Source organism: Crocodylus porosus, unplaced genomic scaffold (genome assembly GCF_001723895.1).
Source record: "Crocodylus porosus isolate Cpor-Errol unplaced genomic scaffold, CroPor_comp1, whole genome shotgun sequence".
Classification (NCBI taxonomy): Eukaryota; Metazoa; Chordata; order Crocodylia; family Crocodylidae; genus Crocodylus; species Crocodylus porosus.
The window spans coordinates 12,113,895-12,140,025 of record NW_017728906.1 but is presented as its reverse complement, the minus strand read 5'-3'; the positions used below and the strand labels follow the sequence as shown (position 1 = coordinate 12,140,025).

At 46.2% G+C, this 26,131-nt stretch overlaps 1 protein-coding gene across 1 annotated transcript; it reads left to right on the top strand.

The window, feature by feature from the left end:
* Positions 1-9,443: 9,443 nt before the first annotated feature.
* DUSP27 (dual specificity phosphatase 27 (putative)) lies at positions 9,444-24,790 on the top strand. The gene is made up of 6 exons (XM_019528691.1): positions 9,444-9,561; positions 10,534-10,667; positions 16,773-16,867; positions 17,361-17,592; positions 18,381-18,598; positions 21,198-24,790. The coding sequence occupies exons 1-6, from the start codon at positions 9,559-9,561 to the stop codon at positions 24,035-24,037; spliced, it is 3,522 nt and encodes a 1,173-aa protein (XP_019384236.1). The 5' UTR covers positions 9,444-9,558; the 3' UTR covers positions 24,038-24,790.
* Positions 24,791-26,131: the final 1,341 nt, after the last annotated feature.

The following is a 26,131-nucleotide window of genomic DNA, read 5'->3' as shown; positions in this document are numbered from 1 at the left end:
AGTAGCATAACTTGGGGTGGGTAAGCAGGGCATCAGACCCGCGCACCAACTTAGGATAGGCACTAGAATTGCCCCCACCCGTGGAGAGTCCATGCCCTGGCAGCAAGAGCAGCCCCACAGCATTGCTCCTGCAGCAGCAGCATTGGGTGCACAAACATTGCACTGCTGCTGTAAAAGGAACAGCCAGGGCAGGGAAACCATGTGGCGGCAGCTGCTGCAGGAGTAACAAAAGCTGGGAACTGTTTCTGAGTCCCTGGCATAGGCAAAACTCCTGTGCCTCCTCAACACTCTTGGAACCCCGACACCTTTGATGCTCATTCTTGGCCTCTCCTGCCCCTGCTCTCCTGCAGGTTTTGCCCAGGGCACAAGAGCTATTTACTACATCTCTGGGTTAACATGGATTCACATCCTCTTGTCAGTCTCACATTCTGTGGAGAAAGGCACTGGTACAGCCCTGACTGCAGCTGTAGCTCAATTCACCTGTTCCTAAGTGATGCTGATTCCCAGGTCACTAGTAATGAAGAATAGTCAATTCAGCCATGGATGCAGTGGGACACTGCCTCCCCCCCCCCACCAAATCATTCTGGACAGATGAAGGGACACAAACTCCACAAGTGGGCTACTTCTGCCCTACTCTTCCATATCAGCCCCTTGAGAAAATAGACGGCCAGCCATCTTTGAGGCTAAGTACAGACAGTCAAAAAGCCTGAGGCTGAATCGATTCAGTCTTCACAGGTTAGTCTAAGCTGCGTAGATTAGACCAATAAACAAGTGGACAAAACTTCACTTTTGATTTTGGAAATGCAGCCACCTGCTTGCAGTGGCCCAGGCTAGAAGCCAGGGGGCGGTAGAATACACATTTCCCCCCCCTTGACTGGACCAGACTGCTTGGGCCAAGGCCAACCCACCCAACCTGCAAGTGGGACTTGTGGGGGAAAATGGAAAGCATCCTGGGATGCTGGAGGATTGTAAGTTAACTTGAATCTGGAGGGGATATGGGAAAGAAGTTCAATAAACCGATTTAACATAAATCAGTTTAGTCTGATACTACATCTATCCAGGTTTATCTTAAGCTGGTTTTGGCCATTTTAAAATTGGTTTATGTGCATGAAACTTCTGTTGTGTTATAGATTTGGACTGGTTTCCAACCACTTATACCAGTTTATGTGTAATTTCTGTCCCAGCCTGTGAGTGCATCCAGCCTGCAGAGCCATATGCTAATAGAGGGTTACATTAATTCTGAAAATAACACTGGGCATGTATATATGTGCAAATGCTGCAGGCTGGGTTTAGTGTGGCATAAATTACTCTAGAGTTAACCCACCCCAGGCAGGCATCTACATGTGTGGAGATGCAGAAGCATTTTTGCTGCTCCTGGCAGCAGTCTGATCCTGCCCCCTCCAGCCCTGCAGCAGACAGGAGAGGCTTGAGGCTCTCCCTGCGTGCAAGTCCAGGGGCTGCCAGGGAGCACAGAGCCAGGAGACAGCTGTCTCACTGTGGGGGCTGGGACATTGCTCCCTGCCCCCAGGAGCTGCCTGTTCCCAAGGTGGTCTCCACCACCGGACCCTGGATGGGGACAATGCCCCCCTGCCCCAGCAGCATGGAGCACTCAGCCCCAGCTCCCCAGTTGGGGGCAGAGGGCTTGGAAAGAGCTGCAGGGGAGGGGCAGATCCTAGTGCCCTGTCCCTGATCTGCAGGTAGTACAGCTAACAGCAAGCCCCCAGCTGGCAGAGTTTCCCCACCCAACTGGAGGCTCACTGCTAGCTGCTCCACTGGTGGATCAGGGCATGGGGCTGGGACCTGAATGTGCAGCCTAGAGCCGGCTGGGGACTGCCCACAATGGGACAGTCCCCAACCACTTCTAGGCTGCATATGCAGACCTCTCTGCATAGCCCAGACCTGGCCAGGATCTGTCCCAGTTAGGGGCATGTCCCAGCCAGCTCCAGGGTGGGTGGGGAACTCTCCCTGTGCAGGGAATGCCTAGCCCACACTCCCTTATTATGATTGCGGAACAGGGACTGGGAGCTTGTTCCCAGTCCCCGCTCTGTGATTGTGGAGCAGGGACTGGGAGCTCCTTGCTGACAGGGCAGTCCCCACCTGGGCTCTGGTGGTGGAGCCTGCCCTGGCAGCAGGCAGCTCCTGGAGGCAGGGAGTAATCTCCTGCCACCTGCTGCCCAGCTCATTGGAAGGAAATTTGCTCCCAGTCAGCCAACAGCACATGCATAGTAATTACTCACAAGTACATTTGCTACTTGTATTTACAGTACACAGTGACATTTACTGTGCAGTAATTTGCTCTAATCTCAAGTAAAGCGTCTTGTATAGACATGCCCACTGTAACCAAGTCAGTCCTAAGTGTGAAATATTGGGTAGAGGATGTGTGCCACTATGCTACATGTGCTGGGACCTTATGCACTCTAGAATTCTCATCAGATTTGCTCTTTGCCAGCACCTAGCTGACAAACCTCCGAAGATCATGTAGGTTCCTCAGGAAGTGGAGCCTGTGATACTAAGATGGCATTTTTCCTCAGAGCCATCAGTGAGACCATTCCCAAAGTGAGAATACAGACTTCATCTAAAATGTAAACCTATGCATTTCAGATGATTTAATCTGAACAGGCTTTAAAGTAATTTTTCTCTGTTAAGATGCAGACTCCAGCTGTTTAACTAGCTCCCCAAATAGAAGGGCCACACAGTAAATGCCTGAAAAAAGAACAGTATGTCTGATTTCATATTAACAGAGAAAAAAAATGAAGATAATGAAAGTGATCATAATTTCTAACTTATTTGTAATTTTGCTGATGAATAGAAGCTGAGTGAATGGTTTTAGTTATTCATGCTTTTTTCTAATCAGCTATTTTTATAGGGTTTACAGTGAATATTCCATAAATGGATGGCACAATGGCATCTAAACACTTTTTACACCAGTAAGACCAAGACACCGTCCTTAAGAAAGGGCTTACAATGCCAGATTTTTTATATGGGTGGGTGTGGAGGGAAAGGTCACAAACCTACCATTTCTGTCATATTATAAACACGGAATATTTTTTAAATTGCTGGTTTAAGCAGGGCTTTTTCAAACTGATGCTTGCTAAGGATGGCCTAATTCATCTGGACAAACTGCACAACTCCAAGATGGGCTTCCCACTAGTTAGTTCAAAGGCTTTTTTTGGAAGAAGGCACAACAGCAAGGATGAGTAAGCCACACTTGCAAGCATTAAGACATTTCAGGTCGACAAGTCATCCGAAGCAAGATAAATCTACCAAAATGTCCACAATTTGTCATCTTTGAGAAGCCGAGTTATAACAGCATCAAACAGGCTGCATCTCCTCACACCCAGGAAGGCCTACTCCCTGGTAACAAGCACTAGGTCAGTGGAGCATTTCCACCTGGCACCTTGACTGCAGCTCCATCTCCTTCTCTCTGAGGGTCCAGAAGATTTCAGGAGCTGAAAAGCCAATAACTCCCACACGGTCGTAAGTATCTTGTTTTTACTCATTTAGTTTGGACTAGCTGAGAAAGACCCTTTTTATATTCTTTAATTTTAGGCTTTGAAAGTGGAAGCCCAGCTGTGTCAGCACTCTCTAAAGACCACATGGGAAAGGCAAAGAAATTGTCCTAAATATTGTGTCATAAAATTACTCATTAAAGTGTGCTCTGCCTTTGAAAGTCCTGAGAGACTTCAGATAGTCACCTGCTTTTTCTGGCAAAAGAGAAGTGTCAGACTTCTGCATATCAACTTCACCTTCAGCTAAAGTCTGTTTTATAATTGCTCTGCTTGAGGCAGAGAGGAAAAATAAGTTAACACACAGGAACTGAATTCTAAGGAAAAAACGTATACTGTAATTGTGTGGCTGTGCTTTAGACATTAGATCGTAATCTGCTCTCAGTATTAAAATACTTAATCAGCTTCAAATACTGGTAATAGACTGACTTTAGTAAAATTTCTCAGCTGGGGTTTATAATAAGAAGCTACATTTTTAGACTACTTTTCATTTATAAAGACCAAATGTTTTTATATTAACTTCATGATTTAGCCTCAGTCTGATATATTATTTTGACTTGTTGTTTGATCTCTGTTTTGTTTTGATGTGATAGTTGTAATGCTAATTTAATATTATCAATAGTATCTTTGCTTTGGTGAGCAGTTTTCTGGATTTTATTTTTGCTGGTTTATGTACTGTAATAAATCTGATACTGGGCACATCTATACATGCATTAATGAGCTTTTGCTAATGTGCATTAAATTTAGTACCTCTTAATGCACAGTAGCAAAGGCAAATGCCTTTTTAATGACGCTAATGCACAGTAGCCTATTTCTACTGCACATTAGTGTATTAGCACTGTTTCTGACATGATGGTAGAATAGGCTACTGCGCATTAAAGTACACATGTAGATATGCCCACTGAGTCACATTTTCTTTCAAGAAGCAACATGAGTCCTAAATCTTTAAGCACTCAGGTATATACCAGCCAGAAGCCTTAAAGTCTGCCCAGCCTCCTCCAATTAGGGCTTGGTTCTCATGTCCAGCACTGGATAAGGGGGCTCTGTGTGATAGGAGGTGGTGCTTACCTTCAGGGAAGATGACCAAAGTGATACCCTCACTGCTTGTGAGCATTAAAGATCCCCAAACATTTTTTCTCAAGGTTAGCTGTTATCTAGGCATCCTCATGCTGTTCCAGCTGTGGTAGCCACAGTCTGCTGGCTTAAATTACCCCTGGCACCTGTTTGTTCTGGAATTTGTCTGCCTGTCCTGAAGCGTTGCTATGATTCGGTGAATGCTTTCTGCTCTCCAACCCAGAATGGGTTAAACACTCTCTTAAACAGTTTTTTACTAGATGCCACTGTCCTGCCAGTCTCTCTCCTTGAAATCTTTTCTGATCATCACTTCTACTCCTTTAACTCTGTTTAATCCCTGGGTCCTGCCATCCTCTTTTCTTGACCATCAGTCCATGAGTCCATCTGGTTTCTCTGCTGCCATTAGCCCTGTCCTTTACCGTTGCTCACTTCGGCTGACAGCGTGGTTTCTACTTGTAAGTCTTCCTTGTACTCTTGATACTTCCACTCCTCTCTCACAGGGTGCTGCCCTTGACTTGGCTCTGTCCCAGACTTTCCAGACTCTTTTCATGCTCCCACACTGCTAAGTGCCTTTAAAATTGACATTACCAATAAGAAGGTCTATTCCTTTTGCCAGCCCCAAACTCGTCTCCTTCTGCTACCTAACTCTTCTATAATAGAAAGGCTAGCTTTCTTCAACTCAGATTTAAATCTTAAATCTTGCTGCCCCTTGTACCTAAAATTCTCTCTTTTCTAGGCAACCAAGCACTGATTTTCTTCAAGTACACCTGTCAAACCTACTTCTTCTGGGGTCTCCTTTGCAACCTCCTCCTCACTAAAAACCCATCCTCACTTTTTCTGCCTTGCACCCTTGACTAGTGTCAAAGTTAGACTATAAGCAGTTCTGGGCAGACAATGTATGGGCTGTCTGTAAAAGTATGGTAAAGGATGTGGTAATAGCAAAAAAAATGTTTCTTGATCATTATACTGTGTGAACTGATTCCTGGAGGAACCACAGCTTCTACTGCCCACCCATGCCCCACTCTCCCTAAACTCTGATGCAGCTACTTTAATTTGGGGTCCACTGCTGTACTTTGAAGGCCCCCACACAATGCTGTCTTTTTAGGAAGATAGGGGAGTCTTCACCTTCTCTGTGTTTTAATCTAACTTCTTCCCCTGAAAGTATCCTTGTTTCCCCTTCTGCAGTCAGTACATTTACCCCTGACACTCCAGTCCCACAAAAGTACTGTACTGTGGCTTTAGTGTGGCTATTCTGGGAAGTAACCAACCCCTTTCAGGCTACATAGTCACTTCAACAATAACCATTAATAAATAACCTGTGACTGAATTAAAGCCTGAACTTTTATCTAAATTTTGGGCACCAAAAATGCTGTTGAAAACTGATTTGCTGAGTACTGAAAGACAGAAGAGAAAGCTGCATGTACCTGTATAATATGAACATGGCTGCATGATTATGCAATCTTATTTTCCTATCATTTCAATTGCACTGCAATTAGTAATTATTTTGAGTCAAGACTCTTGAAGGATAATTGGGATGATGCCTGGGACTGATCCATAGCATCCAATATCTCCAAATGCCTACAGACTTTCTGACTGACTGGATGTACGCATTTAGATCAGTACATTTTCCAAATGTGAACTTACTGGAACAGTAAGTTATTTTTGTTTTCATAAAAGTAACTAGTCAACCCCCTTTGCATCATGCCAGTGACCTCTGAAGGTAAATGCTCATTCCAATGTGCCAAAACACTCATGAGAAGTTTCAATGAGGACAAATCAGTCAGGCAATTATCTTCAAAAACTGGCAGAAACATTCCTTGCTCACTGCCTTCTGGCTGCTGGCTTAAAAACCCCACTTGCTCTTGCAATGGCTGCTTTAAATCCTGAAGCTAAATGAATCCACAAGAGCATCAGCCAACATCCTGCATAAACATCAACCTTCTTGGTTTGGTTTCTTGTCCAATTTTTGCTAGGAGAGGAACATTTCTATCTTTAGAATTGTGTGCTTTTTTTTTTCACTGTAGTAATGGCTGGGAGTGAGTATAAGTGTGGGCACAATCTCCAGAGAATGGCTGTGCAAATAGCACCCCTTGAATAGACTGTCAACTAGTTGAAACACCTGTGGGTTTAGTAACATTGCTGTCTACGAGATCACATGTGTGTATTTCATGCGTTAAGAGGTATACGTTTAATCCTGAAAAATCATGTTATTTTCCAGCTACATTTGTTGTTTGTATTCTAAAGGGAACAAGCGGTGTCATTTTGAATTGGACTGAAACCTTTCTGTGTTGGGGGAGGGGCAAAGAGCTTGGCTGTTACCTAGTGATCCAGAACCTGGGCAGGCTGCCTTAATTGGCTCCAGTCTCAACATTAGCTTCCACCTGGGAGTCATTTTACCCTCCTGTATCAGCCATTCAGCAGGATTCTAAATACATCATTTGGCACAGAGACTGACAATGACCTGTTACTTTGTGGGCTGATAGCTAATGAGACCACTTTCCAAAAGTACTATGTAAAGCTTATGAGACATTGTCCATTTATTCGAAAGGGTTTAATCAACCTGATCATGAGAAATTTGACAGCAAGCCATGTATTTGTTTGTTTATTTAAATGTACTCTATTTCAAGTTTCCGCTTATTTATTTAGTTAATGAATATAGAAGAGAGAAATGTGTGGTTTGGACATTATTGCCCGTCAGCCGCCTAGAACTATGTCCCAGAAATCCTAAGAAGGAGCTCTGGGCTTTTGTGCACACCACAAAATTGACCTTTAGAGCGACTTAAATGCCATTTTGTACCACTTTATTGATGCAGCTGTTTACGTTGTGGGCAGTGTAATGCACTTTAATGGCGTGGCTGTTTACACTGTCAGCAGCATATTGTGCATCAAATGACTTTGGGTCGCAGCAAAATAAAACATGTCTGAGGTGTTTTCATTTGCTACCTTACAGCCTTACAGCATCAGGCTTCGTGCAGCTCAGGGGCTGTTCAGGCAGCCCGGCAGCAGCCTGAGCAGGCAGGCTCCACTGGAAAAAAAAAAAAAAGCAGTGAACTTGATGTTTTTTTCTCCCCGAAGCCTGCCTGCCTGAGCTGCACAGGGGCCCAGTGCTTCCCTCTGCAGCTACAGTGCCCCCTGGAACTGCCTGGCCTGGGTGCCTGTGGGCAGATGTCACCTGGGGGATACCGCTGCCACCACAGAGGGAAGCACCAGTTTCCATGCCCTCCGCAGCCCAGGGACCACTCAGCCCACCAGCAGCTTGCCCCCCCACAACCGGAGAGGCTGGTAAGGATCAGGCCCAACCCTTGTGCACACACCATGGGTTTTACTTAAGTTAAATTGAAGCAGGGTTTTTAAAAAACCACCACTTCAATTTAGGGAGAATTAAACCAAAGTAAACCCCATGGCATGTACAAGCAGCCCTGTGACCAACTAGGAGTAGTCCTTTCACAGCTGGTAGTTTTGACTCCTTTTCCATCATAAGGCAGCAGCTAGTGCTGGCTGTACCTGATAGCTGTGCTGTGCTCAGAAGCACAAATGCTATAGTCTTTCATTAGAACTTGTGCCCCTCAGTTACTTAGGCACCCTTGAAAATCCCAACCAGAGTCAGCATTATGTTAAACAAGTCATAGGACTCTTCCTATGACAGTTCCAGCTTGTGGAGCCTGGATGGGGTATGGTTGCAGTGCACAGGGAAGGAGGACAAACAGCATGCAGTCCTTCTTTACCATCCCCCAGCAGTGACAAATGGGCCCCCCTCTCCCCTTGGGAGCAGCAGAACTCTTCTCTCTCCCTAGAGAAACAGAGATAGCACCAGGGTCCCCCTAGGACTTACCTCAGCTACAGGAAATATCTGCTTGCAAGTGTGAGCCAGAGTTTTTTCTTCTGCACTCTTTTCTCTCTGCTGCATGCAGTCCCTTAGCAGATGATATTGGATGCTGCTGGAGTCTCTGTGGAAAAATAGTTTAAAGTTAAGATGCATGGGACAGTTACCTTTCCTTGAGGTATTGTTTCAAATGCTCAGCAGACTCAGGCCGACATCGCTACAGGAATTTCATTTTGGTTCCAAGTTCAAGGTTTTCCTGGCAACTACAAGAACTTTTTTTTGATATATAAAATCCTTGCATGTGCTATATTAGCATGACTCCAGGAACTGCAATCATAAGAACAAGCCAACAGTGCCCATTACCAATGGTCCCCAACCGCTGGCTTGCTAACATGACCCTCCAGCATTGTTTCTGGAAAATTTTGCTTTCCATAAATATATTTCTTCAGCAAAATCTGATGCTGCCCACTATGCTCAGAATTTTTCTCCATGGGGCTGTCCTGCCTTGGGATGCTCTGCTCTGATAGCTGAGGATGTAGAGGTTTCAGGGGCACACTAGGCAATATGCCTTGTACTGGTGTGTATGCTTCCAGGGAAGTCAGCAGACTGGAGACAGAGGCTTCTGGTTAAGCAGGAAACAGGATGCTGCATTGCACCTAGTAGTGAGGGAGACATCCCAAGATCACAGAGCTTCTAGCTGGCGTGCAGCACGTTATCATTGACCCTTCTGCAGGTTACACCAACAGGTCAAGGAGTCTAGATCGAATCTTGGTTAGAAGGGGAACTCCCTGCAGGTGGAGGTTCAGAAGTACTCTGGACAGTTCTCTAGACTCCTCCTACAACAGGAACATCCCTGCAGAAAAATGCCCAGGGATCCAGCCCACAGCAGAGAAGGAGTTAACAACTTGACCATGTGCTGCCTATGAGGCACTGAATTCCTTCCCCACGCGACCCAGCAGCCAGTGTGGGGCACACACTATATTTAGAAAGCTGATAAAGATTTGGTGCTGACAGTTGCCCTGCCCCTTCCAGAAGGAGCGGCAGAGAGAGAAGAGGGTGGCTGATCTCTCGCTCTAGCCAAGGGCCTGGCCAGGTTTCCTGCCCCATTCACTGGGCTTCCTCACTGCACCTTGGACGGGACAGATCTGGGCACTGATGGTAAGTGCCTTTTCCTTACATGTTTGCTTCCCCTCTCACTGGATCCATAAACAGCCAAAGCTCCTCAGCCCCCTGTTTACGGGACATGCCTGTCTTTCTGATGCCTGAGACCAGCTGCTGGGGGATTTCAGAGCCTTCACAGGCTGGAATGGGACAGACGTTCCCTGAGTGAGAGCCAAGAGTTGCTCTGCGTGAGGCCTGAGGAACTGGCCGCTGCTTCTCCGGGTTCCTAACCCAAGTAATAATACCACCCCCTCCGCCCACTCACCATGCCCTGGTACCGTGGTCTCCCTGACAAAGACGTCTTGTGCTTGTGGGGTTTAAGAGTGGTTGGAATCAAGGGTTTCAGCTTGATCCTTTTGAAGCATCTCATTTTGGGGAAGAGAGGTCTCCTATTCTCTACCACACTGACTTCAAAGTCCCCTTTCTGGCTGGATGTAGCTTCCTCTGGAGCCTATTAACAGAACTGAGCTGGCCAGATGGAGATAGGATTTCTGCACAGTCACCCCCATCGTCGTTCCCAGACTCTGTGCCTGGTTACTTGTAGACTGGAAGAGACAGGCTCTCCCTGAGCCACAGCCTATGCTGGATGCTGGAGGAACTGGTGACAGCCTCTCCAGGTTCCTAGCCAAATAATAGAAGCTTCCCACCCACTGCCCAGGCAGGGGGTCAGACTTGATGATCTACAAGGTCCCCTCCGACCCTACTTCTATGAATCTATGTTACCAGGCATCAGCATGTGTTGTGGGCTCATGAAAAAGCACTTCTTGGAGAGTTCACATTCCCCACCCTGCCAGGAAGGGGTCATTGTTTCGTCTATAACTCTGGCTTTGAGCTCATAGGTGCTGTGTCACCGCCATGTCACAGGAATCAGGAATGATGTGCTGTCTGCCTACCCAGCCTGAAAAGGTTTCCCTAAGTGTTGTGCTGTCTGTGGTATATTCTTACCCCTCCTCCCTTCCCTTTCCCCAGCTCCAGCAGACCCCAACAGCTGCCATGGCAAGCAGCAAGGACTCAGACAGTGAGCAAGTGGTGCCAGATGAAGAGGATAGGCCAGATGTGAAGGCAGTACAGGCCCGCTATCTCCGCAGCCCCTCCCCGAGTCGGTAAGTGCACTTACGCAGGGGACCGCTGTGGCCTCCTGACTGCACATAATGAATTGCTTCCTTTTCCTCCTCTCCCACCATCCTGCCATGCATGTGTATCCACTCAGATCCTGAATATGACATAGGGCTTCCCTCTGCTCTGTGAAGCAGTTGCCTGAAACGCCAACATAGCCCACACATGAGTGAGGGGACAGAGCTTGTATGTTATTTATCCCATTCATTCAGCTGAGATTTTGCCCACACATCCCACCTACATACACATTCCAGAAAGCAATATAAGGGCCGGCGGGGGAGGATTACTGGTTGCCCACTCCCTATGCGATGCCTCTGCCAGCTAAGCTGCAGAATTCAGATGAACATTTCACATCTCCCCAAAGTCCAGATATGTTCCGGTTGACTGTTTTGATTCAGCCTGTTATACAGACCTGCGAGACCCAGGCGCGGATTAACAACCCCCTTGTGCCCAGGCAGTGAGGCTCTTTGGATTTGGGTTCTGGCTCAGGCTGACCTCTCACCAGACAGCTGGGTGTGAGGCAGAAGGGTGCCCCTAAACTGGCAGAAGATGAGATTTTGCCATGTTTGAGGTGCCTCAATCAAAACTAGCACAATTAGATTCTTTTTCTTACAATGGCAAAAATGTGTTCTTTTGTGCTGCTTTTCTAATCCAGCATGCCTGACTGGACTCCCCATATGGTGTTAAATGCTTTATTTGGGTCAGGCAGGAAATGGGGATCCAGTCTGGAAGGATTCTTCTCAGAAAGAGATATTTTGGGAAATGAGGCCACATGCAAATGGGGACATAGTAAATGGTTTCCGCTGGCAGCCTCAACTCTGGGGCTTTGCTAGCAGCTGCAGCTGGCCTGTTTGCTCGGTTTTACTGTGTTCATTAAAAATTGCCCATACAATTCTCTGGGCTCATGTTCAATATGATCATGTCCTAATCTCAGTTAACTGCAGCCTCCTCCTCGTCCTTGTTCTCCTCCTCCTCACCTGCTCAGCAATTCAGCATGACTAGAACAGCCTCCCTCACCTGTTCTGCTGCTCTTGCCAAATATAATTAACATTTGGGTCACTTCCATTTACAGGGGATCTAGGGAGGAGCTCACACATTGTCCTTCCAGGATCAGGGCCCATAAATGGGTGTTCTGCATCTGTTACCCATCTGCCCCTACATCACTCCTGCTCCCTTCATCACCAGCAGGTAATCATGGAAGGGGCGGCAGCTATAGGAAAACCTGGTATGGACACTGTAGCTATTCTAGAAGCCCTGTAGAGAAATGCCTGAGGGCCACCTGCAACAGCTCAGGAGCATCAATGTCCCCCAAAATCAGCATTTGTTGCAGCCTGCCTGACTGCATGCCCCAGGGAAGGCAAAATCGTATTCACCATAGGCCCCAAACAGTATTAGCATTAACTTGCAGAGTTCAAAGCACATCTTTTCCACCAGCAGGAGGAGTGGAGCCTGGCACAGAGGGAAGGATGGGGTTAGTGATACCAGAGAATCCTGCCTACCAAAAACTCCCTGCATACCATCCCCTGCTAGTGTGCCTCAGTCCTGTCCTTAAGAAATTGTCCCAGAGAGTGAGAGAGGAATTTAATCTTCATGGCTGAGAAGTCTGTCCAGAGCCCAGCCTATAATCCTAGAGAGCCAGCCCTTCAGACTGGTCTGTGAGTGCCTCCTTCCCCCTCCCTAGCAGCACACCTCACTTTAGAGATGCTGCCAGGGGCTGCGGTTCCAACAGTGGTCCCAGCTCTTCTCTGACAGAAGCTGCAGGCCTGGGTATGTTGCTAAGCATGTGGATTTCCTCAGGAAAGCCCAGCTGCACAGAAGCGTGATCCAGTATCTACAAGCATCTGCCACTGCACTTCCCAAACTTGTCCTCAACATGACCCCATTTATGATCCCATTTCCTCAGCATGGCCCTTCACTCCCAGCTCACAGCCCCCCACCCTCCCAGGTGCCCCTTACTCCTGACCCACAGCCCCCTGGCCCTGCCAGTGCCCCTCACTCTCAATCCACAGCTCCTCACTCTCCCCAGGTGCCCCAGGGCCCACAGCCCCCTGTTGCCTGACCCCAGCAGTACCTGAGTCCTGGCTGCCGCCTGCAGGAAGCAGCAGCTGCTGAGGCCAGAGCACAAAGCCTGGCTCCCTGCCCCGTCCCCTCCCCAGGCAGCACGGCCAAAGCATAGCCCATGGAGGGCAAGGGGGAGGATGTGGGCTGCCTACTATGGGCTTGGGGCTCCCAGCCCTGCTGCCCTTCCCCTGGGTCTCAGCAACCCAGCGGACACAACCTGGTGCAGGGGAGAGCACCACACTGCGAATCCATGTTGCGACCCCATCCGGGGGTCATGACCCACAGCTCAGGAATTGCTGACCTACCATCTACCCAGTGTCATCCCAGCCCAGAGAATCACTGACATTTTAGGTGCTCCCTACAGACCCCACTTTTGTAGGCCTTATGGGGTTCTCTGCCCTGTTTCGTGTCCTCCCCTACAGAGTGTAGGTATCAGGACCAGAGGTCCCTCAATTCCCCGGTTTGTGTTGCTCACCATGACTCTCCACTAATGTCAATTTAGACCAGGATATCACATACTGATGTCAGGGTGGAGGGGGCTTTAGGGAGAGGGTGTGTGTAAAATCTACTAAGGTAGTCTTGAACTGAGGGGAGAGGGAAGGGAATGAATTTATTCCTTTACAATAATAGGACAAAATTTCCACCTCTACCTCTTCCCCCATTCCTCTAATCCTGTCTCAGCTGAACTGTGAGCTCTGTAGTGCTGCCTGCACCTGCCCGTCATACTGCACAGTCCTTCCCTTCTACTCCAGCTTCCCCAGCTGTTCCTGGGTTTGGAAGCTGCTGCCCAGCTAACCTCCATTGCCCAGTTACTATGGGAACCAATTTAATTAATGCAACTAGCCGCCAGAGTGGTGTGTGCAGAATCCTGAGACATCTGAGCCCTCTAGCGGATGAAACTGAAATATTCACCGATTCCAGGCAGAACAGAGCGAACCCACAGAGTTAGCTATTTAACCCCAGTGCAATGCTGTACCCTGAGGCTAGTGTCGGCAGAACAGGCTTTCCAGAAATATTATCCTTCATGGTGGGAGCCTTTTGTTAATGTCTTTAATATGCAAAACTTTAGACTGCTTGGTTCAGAGATGATACCTGTTATTAGACCAACCTAAGAAATCACAAAAAAAATCATCTTTGAAACAAGCGTTCTAGAGTTTTGCATTTCTTTTTGTCTCAGACTAACACAGCTACCAAATACATCCCTTTCTTTGATACCATATTTGAGCACAGATGTATTCTAGGTGTACTGATAGCCCCATAGATTGATGTGTTCTGTTTATCCATTGAGTAAGTTCAGTACTGGCAGCAGCAAGGGTGAGTATCTTCTGTATAGCCCCTGCTAATGCATCTCACCCAACACTCAGAGGGACTCCTTCAAGTCTGACAGGGAGTTCAGTCTGCATTGCTTGGCCACCCCTTGATCCACCTGCTGAGACTGACAACTAGGAGCCCAGTTAGAACCCATTTCTCTGGACGCTTCTATCATGTGGCTACCTGTCCCATGAATGGAACTGAGACCCCCAGCCTCAACCCATCTACTGTAGTCCACTGAACAGGTTTTTTTTAATGTTATGTTTTGGGCCAAATCAGCCAGATCAGTTCCGAATTCTATCAGCTGAGCAGAGCTCAATCGTTCAAGTCCATATGGCATTACCACCAGCAAGTATACTACCTCCCAGACTCATCATCAGTTTGGGGCTTCATATACTCCTAAATCCACAGCAGTCCTATGTGCAAGCCCCAAGCCCAGAGGCCTTGGCATTCAGTTGACCCCTAGTCTCACTTGACCCTAGTCAAAAGGCTGAAGGAGCAAGCTAGAGGAAGAGCCTAAGATCAATCCCCCATCACCAGGTGTAGCCAAGATCCTCATACTGGAGGATAGAGTCTTGCAGGGGTCATTCTGCTTGCAGTGCAAGGAACAGGCCTTCACCCTTGAACTACATTGAGTCATTCAAGGCTGAGAAAAAGGGTATCTTTCCTGCCAGGTAAGTAAAACCACCTGGGCTAAAACAATATGGTATCTCCCCTGCTGATGAGAGGTGGAATCAAGCTGGTATCTAACTGAGAAGAGACCCTTCAGGCTGGTTGTGTCTTCCATTTATGGAGAGTCAAAGCCATTCAGCCATTCAAACAGTTTAGGAATCATGATGATGATGTAGTATAAAATAAACGTTTCTCTACATTCTGTGTAAATGAATCAAAGCCTCCTTCTGCTTTAATTAACAATAAAACACATCTCACGTAGTCCTTCGTGCGAGTGTTTTTGCTCGCATGGAAGGCTTGCATCTCCTGACTCCTTCAGTCATGGAAACAGATTGGTACTGGTGATCTTTAGCACTTACTTGTACATTAGTAACTCAAAGGGGGAGGAACTATAAAAGGTCAGCAGTCAGTGTTAGAGATGAGTAACTAGTCTAGAAAAAATATTGGTCAAGAGATGTTCAGATAGAAGCCATGAACTCACTTTGATTGCACTGTAGCCCCTTTATTTCAATTCTCACTAATACTAAGCAAATTTTGTTTGCAGGAATGTGTGCAGAAAAAAAAGGGTCATATAAATATGCATTCACACAGAGTGTACCAGCAGGCATGTACTAGTAGCCAGGCTGCACAGCTGTCCAGTCAGAGACCAGCAACAATACCATGTGGGTCAGGTGACAACTCAAAATATGAAGCAATCAATGTGGAGAGCATGGTAATTTGTGGGAGATTCATAGACCACACTGCTTTCATTTAAACCAAGGGTGTCAAAGATAAGGCCCTATCAATTGACTCAGTGTTTCCTGTAGATCTCTGACCAGCCCTGCTCTGAATGGAGCACATGCTGACCCTGGCCTCAAGCACTGCACACAGGATCCAGAGCAGGTCCAGATCAGAGCCACAGAGCAGCTGCCCGTGCTACATCCAGGCCTCAAGCATCATGTGTCCTGCAGGCCTGAAGCTGGTATGGGGGTCTGGTCTAGGGCACATGCTGTTTGTGGCAGCTGCACTGGACTGGAACCAAAGCCAGTCTGGACTAGGCCTATAAACTAGCCTGTGTTCTGGACCCAGCCTGCAGAGCCAGGCCAGAATAGACAACACATACAGCATATGCCCAAGACCAACCCCACGTGCTGCATGTACTTCATGACCCAAACCAACCCTATGCACCATGTGCTGCATGCAGGGCCAAGGCCAGTGCACACACTGCAAACAGCACATGCAGCTTGTCCAGGGTATGCAGCACCCACACTGGACCAGGCATGCAGGCTGGATCTGGCACATGGTGCCAATCTATGGGCCTCATCCAGCTCACAGACTTACCCCAGGCCTCTCATTCAGCTCATATGGGGCAATTTGTTAACTGAAAAGAGCCAAATTTGTAGCATTATTTGGTGTTGGGCAAACTTCAGGTAGGACATGATTTGCATATTTGCATGGCATACTGTAGTCCTGATTTCTACCCAGGGTATCATAGCAAAGGAAGTAGATCAGTATGGTTATGTCTGGAATGCAATGGAATGATGTGCAGATACTATGGTGGTGAGAGGGGCTCAAGAATCAATATAGAGTAGAAGAGGATGTCTATTTCTAAGTGCTTCAGATACCTCAGTCTACCTCAGCAAAGTGACCTTTGATAATTCCTTCCAAGGAAGCACCTTTCTTACAGTTCCAACATGCACACTCATCCCTGCAGTTCCCCTACACTGAATCTCCCTCCCTCACCTGTTCTCCTGCTCTCTCTCTACTATCTACAGGTATCAACCTCCTGTTATCACTAACACTCTCACTACTCTCTTTAGAACTTCTCCCACAAGAACCCCCCCCGCCTCCACCTCTTGCAGACATGTTTCGGAGACTAAGGGTCTCCTCCAAAAGCAAAGGAGATACATGGAGTTTGTTTTATCCTGGGGGGTGGGGTTCCTTCACCTCCCTATAAGACCTGTTCTCTGGCTTCCCTGCTGTTACATGCTGAAGTGGTTGAGAAGAGCTGCAGTACCAGAGCTGTGGTTGAGAGGAGGTATTTGCTTAAATGTTTCCTTGATTGGCAGGTGCTCAATAATGTCAGACACAGACACAGAGAGTATTTTCATGGAGCCGATCCACCTGTCTTCTGCTGTGGCTGCCAAACAGATAATCAATGAAGGTAAGGGGGCAAAGAAGGTGGGGTAAGAAATACACACTTTGGTTGCATATGTTTTGCCTCTTTCATCCAGGGATCTCAGTCTGCCAGACCAACCTTCCTGAAGCCTTATAATGCCCACAGGATAGGCAGGTTACTCTTTCTGTTGTACAGCCATTAAAAAGAAAAGTTTGATGACTTGTCCTAAAGTCACACAAGGTATGGCAGAGTCATGGACTATAATGCAGAAGTCCTAGTAGCCTGTTGATTTAACTACTAGATAATTTGCTTTCTATGTGGAATTAGAATGAGACTATAGCTAGTGTGAGTAGAAAGGGAAGTGTACCACACTCAACCTATTATTAATTGCCTTGAGGCTACTACCTGAGTACATATGTGCCCACACGTGGAAGTGTATGGAACCACTGTTGAACATAGGCCTTCATAGGTTGCTCCAAAGATAAAAATGCCAGGAAGTCTTGTACGTGCTTTTAGTGATGGTGTCAGTTCATTCCAGAGCTGAAGACAAAGGAGGTCAAAGCAGATACAGTTTGTCTGGGGATGTTGGAATCTGCAAAGCAGCTGCTGGTGGAGGACCTGTATAACCGAGTTAAGGAAAAGATTGATGACACCAGCCTGTTCAACACACCGTGTGTGATGGACTTGCAGAGGGCACTGGTGAAAGACAGGCTAGAAGCCCCTAAGGATCCTGTGGATGAAGTCTGGCCCAATGTCTTCATAGCAGAGAAGTGAGTATGAGCTTTTGCTATTGAAGGTGCGCAAAATTCTTAGCAAAGGGTTAGAGCATGTCACTGAAGGCATAATATAAATTACATGTATCTAATGCCTTTCATCCCTTGAGATCCAAAGGCATTTTACAGACCATGTTTACAGCAATCACTGTACACTGAAAAGCAAACACTTCTGGGTGGAGCCCAGCAGCTTTTCCATACTGCATAGCAACACTTCACAACAACGTAGGAAAGAGTGTGGAGAACAATACTATATCTGATTAAACCCCCAGAGAAAAGATGGGAAAAATTAAATTATCTAGCTGGAATTTGGCCCAGACATGAGAACTAGCTCCTCTGTTTTTTAAAAGAGGAAAGAAACATGCAATTTATGGAGTACAAGCAGCAACGGCTTCTGTTTTATGGGTCTGCTGTCCACAAGACCCGTGCAGAAAAGATGCTAGAAGGGGAGAGGGTGGTACGAGGTCAGTCACAACGTGATTAGAACAAAAAATAACAGAACTGCATGAGCCCAAGAGGGCAGGGTGAGTGGTAACCAAGCTGGAAGGGAAGGTGGACCTGTTAAGATGCAGAGAGGACAGGTTTAACACTTTAGCAGCCCAGTGAACATTGCAGAGAAAAATCTGAAGAAGTCTTGGGCAACCAGAAAAGGAGCAGGTGATTGGGTAAGGGTGTGTATACACTACGGTAACAGGCTGGAAATTTTCTAATGACTGCTAGTGGACTGATTCTCCCCGTCCCCCAAAAAGGAGCCAAACTCTAAAGTCCCTATCTCTCTTCTGAAGGAGTGTTGCAGTGAACAAAGGCCGTCTGAAGAGACTTGGTATCACCCACATCCTAAATGCAGCTCATGGTACTGGTGTGTACACAGGGTCAGATTTCTACAATGGCTTGAATATCCAGTACCTGGGCATTGAGGTGGATGATTTCCCAGATATGGACATCTCCAAACACTTCCACCAGGCTGCAGAATTCCTTGATGAAGCATTGCTGACTTACAGAGGTAGGAATAAAAAAGTAAATTAGTTCATGAACACTTCAAAATCCATAGATGGGGCTGGCATCACAGGGAACATTCAGAGCCAGATCTGTAGTTACCAAGTGGCTCCAGTGCAGATGCAGACATAAGGGATCCTGATTAATTCCGCAGGCCCATATATGATGGGCATTCCAAAGTGAGACAGGTCAAAAATGGATCAGAAGAGGGAGGGCAAATGAGGGCAGAAAGAATTGGTCTAGAGCTGGCCATTAGTGAGAGCCCACCCCCCCAGAACTGAATCTGCTACCAGACATCTTCACCCAACCATTGTGATGAGTTTGCCTCTTGAACCCATTTCAAGCAATAATATGAGCCCTGGTCCAGGCTATCTAAGTCTCTGTGTCTTGAGATACTCATCTTTGCAAGGTTATCTATCTACTGTAGGAACCAGTGTATTATTAGGGTGACCAAAGCAATAAGACATAAGAGAGGACACATTTCTGGGTGATTATAATCAAGGCCTCTGCATAGTCTTTTACAGCAGTCCCCACCATTGTTTGTTTGGAACTCCAGTGTACCAGATTGGAAATTCTGCAGAAGCTCTGGCTAAAATTAAAAAAGAGATCATTATAGAATTAAATATGAAAAGGAATAATACAATCAGTTACATGGTATCCCTCGTATTATTTATTTTCCCATTTGATTCACTTAATTTTATTCTGCACTTTCATTTTGAATGTGCTGCTGATTTTTGCATAGATAATTTATTATTATGTTGAATCAGTAGGGGAAGGTGGAAGTTTTGGCAGCTGAGGTAAGAAGCTACTTGGGGACTCAGTTAAGTGTATGAGGCAGTTTGGGATTGCAGAACTAGGCATATTAATTGAATGTTTCTGGTAAATATCTGCAGTGAGGCACTGAAATTTAAATTGGTGGCCTCATTAGGTTTCAGCGTGATCAGCACATTCACATAAACAGCATGTTGACACTCAGATATAAACATTTAAGAATTACAGTTTCAGGTTGTCAGATAGAAAGCTGTGCTTTCTTGATGCTCATGCTATGCTTGGGATGTTTAATTTTAAATGTAAAAAGGTATGAAAGGATCATATATTCTCACATAAAACTTGTACCTTTTTCCCCCAAAATTGGGATGCCTGAATTAAGTGGACAAGCTGATTTTGTGCCCAGGACAGAAACACCTTGCTTTGATTCTTGCTCCATGATGCAACAGCTGTTGCATTTCTATTCAGGCAGCTAAGGGAGTCAGATGACTTACTGGTTCATTGTTCTCCACTCCACAAGTGTTATTGCTCATCTCTTCTTTTTAAAGGTTTTGGTTTTCCATTAATCAAACTAATGTTGTTGTCTGCTAGTTGCTCCTGGTCTTTCTTCTCTTATTTCACAGTCGTGGAGATTCTTTAGCTCTTTTCAGGATCATAGATCCACACATGGGGACCAGTCTGCAGATGCAGCCAGGAGACCAGCTTTAGTTAAACAGAAAAAGGAGGATGAGTGAGCTGAAACTTAGGCTCTGTTCCTGCTCTATGCAGCCATAACTCTAGAAAACTCTAGAAAAACCCAATTTAGCCGTTCAAAAACAAGGTGTGTATTATATTCCAGGGGGCATTCTATGTGAGAAAATGTGATAATGGAAAGAAAGAAAAGGCTAATAATAATAATAGTTCTGAAGCACAGTTCTGCAGTAACAGGTGCATTCTGTGGCAAATACCATGTAATAAGTCACGTACAAGAAGACTGAGTATAGGGCATATTATGTAGTGTTACAAGTCTATGCATGCCCAGTCTTTTGAAGGAGTTAAACTAGTTTTTACTATGGAAACCTCAGCTATACCAGCCACTGACCCGGCTGTTCCATTCCTGAGAACCAATATAACCCTGATAGCTCATTAGTTCTGACCTGCAGTAGATCTAACACACCAGAGCTGTCTCCTGGAAAATATATAAAATCAGTTAGCATTTTATCTAAGTCTCTCAAAGTAATTTATAAAAATTAAGTAATTAATATATTTGTCCATTGGTATTAAGCGCCATCATCATTAACATTGAGACTGGTATTAATATCCCCATTGCACATATGGGAAAACTGAGACACAGGTCAGTTAAGTAACTTTCAAGCAGGGGGTTGAACTAGATGACCTTTGGAGCTCCCTTCCAGCTCTGCCTTTCCATGATTCTATGACTGATCCAAGGTCATGCAACAGTCAGCTGGGTTGTAAGGCTCAACTCACTAATGTTTATAAAGTACTTTGAGACTCTCTGAGGAAATGTATTACTGTATTCACTTGAATAGAAGATAATCTTAATTATTAAAGGACTCCTCAATAAGTAGATGTGATACTCAGAAAATTATAACAAATTCATAAATTTTCCATATATAGAATCTAATTATTGGGGGTTTGTCCCCTTTCAACTGCTACAGCACAGAAAACAAATGTGTCTTATTCTGACATGTGACAGCCACTTCTCTTGGCATATATCAACCTGCTAACTTTTGGCATCTTAGTTGTCTACATTTTAATTATGGCAATTTAAAAAAAGAAGAAGAAATCCTTCTATGCCACTGAAAGCCATTGACTATCATTATGTTTGAAACCTGTAGGTAAAATCCTGGTGAGCAGTGAAATGGGAATCAGTCGCTCAGCTGTGCTGGTGGCTGCTTACCTGATGATCTATCACCACATGACCATCTTGGAGGCCTTGATGACCCTGAGGAAGAAGCGTGCTATTTACCCCAATGATGGCTTTTTGAAACAACTTAGGGAGCTCAACGAGCAGCTGCTGGAGGAGCGAGAGGAGGAGAATGCTGCTGGTGAGGATGACACTGTTAGCCAGAGTTCAGTCATCCACGCAGGGGCTTGTTCCCTGCCATCTGGGGCAGAGGACTCTGGAAGTGTCATGGGAGCCAAAGTGCACTCCATCACAGTGGAGGAAGAAGATACTAACAGCATCCTCGGTAGTGTTCTGAGCACCTCATCCTTGGGAAAATCAAGTTTGGTTTCCAAGCAGCCTACTCTCATTAGTGAGGAAGAGGAGGAACAGCTGTATGAGGAATGGAGAAGAAATCAAGGCTTGCCTGCAAGGGAGCTACCAAACAAGGAGGAAGAAAGAAAACCTCCGAGGCTTCCAGACCAGGCGGGGGAGGAATCTGAGGAGGATGTGGAGAGAATGATCCAAGAGTGGCAGTGCAGAAATGAGAAATACCAAGTGGAAGGTAATTGTCCACCCAAGAGGGAGGATGAAGACTGTAGCATGGGAGGAAGACCCTATCATTCAAGTGAATTCAGCGATACTGAGAGTGTGAGCAGCCTCGACATCCAAATATTGAAGCAACAACTGGAAGCCAGTGGCATCAAAAGGATGACAAGGGGCCGCACAGACTCTATGTCTACAGAGAGCACCTGGGACATGTGGAACCAAAGGCTACTGGAGATTGAGAAAGAAGCAGCTCAGCGATATTGCTCTAGGAATAGAAGTTGTGAGGACAGTTCAGGACAAGAGCCAGGAGGAAAGGTCAGGGACATGGATGAAGAAAGTGTGTTCTCAGACACCAGCTCCTTTTATAACTTCTGCCAAAAGAACAAAGACAAGCTGACTCCTCTTGAAAGATGGAAGATCAAAAGGATCCAGTTTGGTTTTCACAAGAAGGACCTTGAATCACCCGAACGCCCCAAGGTGGAAGAGGGCAGCCATCCAGGTGAGGAGGCTGCAGAAGAGAAGAATCTGTCAGATGTTAACCTGACTGCTTACCAGGCCTGGAAAATGAAACACCAGAAAAAGGTTGGCAGTGAAAACAAGAATGAGATTGTGGAGCTTGCCAAGGGCGAAGATTCTGTCTCAGCTAAAAAGAAGCAGAGGCGAGTGGAGCTACTTGAACATTCAAAGAAGGTCCTGGAAGAAAGCCAGTCCCTGTGCAGCTGGGAAGCAGAGAGCGCAATGAGTGGCAGTATCCCACTGTCAGCTTTTTGGCCTTCAACACCTTCCATAGGTGGTGCTGATGATTCAGCTTCTGTACTGAGTGTGCAGAGTAACCTCCCACCTTTATCTCAGACCAGAAGCAGCACTGGGGCCATGCAGCCTCAAATGCCAGTTATACCTCTACCTAACCTCCAAGCTGGCCCAAGTGATACAATATCCATGGCAAGTATTCAGAACTGGATTGCCAATGTGGTTAGCGAAACCATTGCTCAGAAACAAAATGAGATACTGATGCTGTCCCGCCCACCCTCTGAAATGGCTTCCAGCATGAAGTCAGGTGATTTTGGCAAGCACCTAGATGATGACAAGATCTCCCTCCTCAGTGCACAGAGTGGCTCATCTCTAGCTGGTTCACTACTCCGCCAGCAGGACATACGCTGTGCTGATACCCGGTCTGTCCTGTCTTGCAACACCTCAATGAGCGCAAGGACAGAAGGGTCCAGCTCGCAAGTGACGCAGACAAGCAAGCCATTGTTCAGTCTTTTTGCAGATGATGTCGACCTGAAGAAACTCAGCCGGAAGGAGAAGGAGATGCAAATGGAGATGAGGGAGAAAATGTCAGATTATCAAATTGAAAAGCTTGTCAGAGACAACAAACGCAGCACTTTATTTAAAAAGAAAAAGGACAAGGGAGAAGATGAAGAAGAGAAATTAAAAGATGACTCAGAAAGCACACTAGGCAATGTTAGATACCCCTCGCAAACAGATATTGACAGAAATCATACTGCATCTGCTTTCTCTGGTCAATATGCAAATACTGGTGCCATGAATTCAGAGACAGAGATGAATGTTAGCAAGTGGCTCAGTGACCTGAAAGAAGAAGAAAGGCCATCACATCATGCCCAGAGTGAGAAGGCTGGTGAGAAACACAACAGATCCTCCACTATTAGACAGGTAAACTCTGAATCAGAATCATCCAGCTACAGATTCTCCAGATCCCAAAGAGCGAAGCTGGACAGGTTTTCTTCCTCTGAGTCTAAAGGTGATTCACTGAGAACCACATCAAGATTTTCCTCTGTCTCTGCAGAAAAGGATAAGGAAATGTACAAGTTCACCCGATCAAAGGTTAGTGAGACAAGTTCCAGGGAAGAAAGCCCAGAGCCATATTTTTTCAGAAAAACACCTGAACCATACTCTGACTCTGAATCTCCTGAAACATCAGCACACAGTAGATTCAGATCCCGACATGTTGAAGAATCTGAAGAAGAGTCCAGGACAGACATGTCTGAATTTGGAGCAAAGAGAAAGTTCACTCAAAGTTTTTCAAAGTCTGAGGAGGATGGAGAGAAAGAAGAGAAAGTGGAAAAAAGTGAGGAGAAGTTTGCATCAAGGAGATCCTCGCAGTACCGGCGCAGCACCCGCAAGGAAGAGGAAGAGGAAATGGATGATGATGCCATTATTGCTGCCTGGAGAAACCGGCTGGAAGAAACTCAGGCAAAGCTCCGGCGAAGGAGAGAAGAATGACCCAGGATAAGATTTTGAAGATTCTAGGTGGACTGTAATGGAATCCCAACTCTGGGGAAAGGGGGAGAGCTTTCTGTTCAGGAGTCCCAGACCCAGCTGTCACCTGAATCATTCACCATTACATTTGTGGATCATACTACATGGCTGGCAGGACATTGCTAATGTCCTACAAGCATTTATTTCTCTTTAACCAACAGCCTTAGTAGGAGGAGGTCAAGCACTGGAAGTATTTGTGGCTTGCTGAAAAGAAGCAGCTTGTGCTCAGTGATCAGTATAGGTGTAAAAAGCATAAGGAGCTACTTGCATCTGAAGAATATTTTAGTAGTAAATGCAGGTAATGCTATTATGCCCCATGGGATAGTGCTCACAAATCAAGACCTTGGTCCAAAGCCATTTTGATTATATCAAGTTTCTAGATTCACTAAAGAGCTGCTCCAGCATTTTTTCTAGTTTCATCTAAATTGGAAGTAGGAGAGAGAATGTACAACCTTCCTTTGAAAATGTAGGTTCTTCTCTTAATAGCTTTGCTGTTACTGATAATTTCTTATTAATACACCTTTTCTTATTTAGCAGAAGCCAATGTTGCTTGTTTACCCCCACCAAAGTCATGAGTGTCAGCAAAAATGGCAAAGTGGGCAATCCTGGTTGGTCACTTAATAGGAGAGGAAAATGATCGTGATAGCAAAAGAAGACTGTACCAAATGTTACTGATGTATGTTACTGAAAGGAGCATATAGGAATATTCTGAATGCAGTGCTTGACAGTCTGTCCCTTTTCAAATTGAACACATCTAGGGTGGATCTCAATGCCTACGCGGGATAACTGATATAACCAATACAGTGACAAGAAGGTGTTCCTCCTCTAGAATGTAATGTTCTAAATCAAGGGTATCAAAGATACAGCCTGTGGGGGCCCAGCCTGTGGGTCTCAGACTGACCTTGTGTGCTACATATGGTATGCACTAGCTCTGGTCCTGTGTGCTACTTACAGTGTATAGAGCCAGTCTGGCACATACTACATACAATGCCCACAAATAGTGCTTAAGCTAACTGGTGCCCTGAGGCACTGATGGGGCCAAGGGGGGACCCCACTTAGGCTCCCACACAGCCAGCTTAGCCTGTTGCAGTATCCCTTAAAGTAGGAGGAGGCTCTGGCTCCCTCTTACAGGCCCCATGCACCAGAGCCAGCACACAAGGCTGGTCCAGCATGGTCACCTCACAGCACACACCCCATGCTGGCTCTGCACATGACCTCTGGATTGGTGCCAGCATGTACTGCATATAGCTTGCAGAGTTGGTGCAGGGCATGAGCTATATAAGCTACCAATGTCAGACTGGCCCTACATGCTGGCTCCAACATGTAGGGCCAGTCTATGGGTCTGATCCCCTGCTCTGTGGGTTTGACACCCCTGCTGTAAAGGTGCAGACAGAAGAGCAGCTCCGTGTTGTAACTCATAGTGCTTTGCAGGAAGCGCCATGAGTTACAATGATCCCCCAGATCCAACAGGTGTTCGTTGTTGGGTCCCAGGGGCTGGGAGATTGAACTGCTGTTTAGAGCTGCTGCAAGCCTGCAGCCACTCTCCCTTAGCAACACCCCTCCCCCTCTCCCAGCCCCAGCACTGTTTTCAGAATGAGAAGAGGGAAAGGGAGCATAGGGAGCTCATTCTGGGGGTGCCCAGCCAGTGCTGTAGGGTAGGGCAGGTGGATTGGAGTCATCCTTCCCAAGGTGTAGGGGACTCCAATCCACCCACCCCACCATACTCTCCAGTGGCAGCTAAAAAAACTCCAAACTGAACTACCTTCATTTGCTTTTCCCCTTCCTGTTCTGAAGACAGCGCCAGGAGCAGATGATGCAGCTCAGCCCTGTTCCCAGTGTGCATGGACAGAAGTTACTGAGGGCACTCCATTTTGGAGCATTTTCATCTGAACCTTCAAGCAATGAGGGTTCAGATTGTCAGAAAATTGGGCCCTTTTCAAGCATTCTGCAGCCATGCACCTGTGTTTGGTCATGGCTATAGGGCACTTTCAGGGGCAAGATCCAGCAAAAATAGTCACTTCTCTCCGTGTTTTATATGATTTATTTATGTAGTACCAC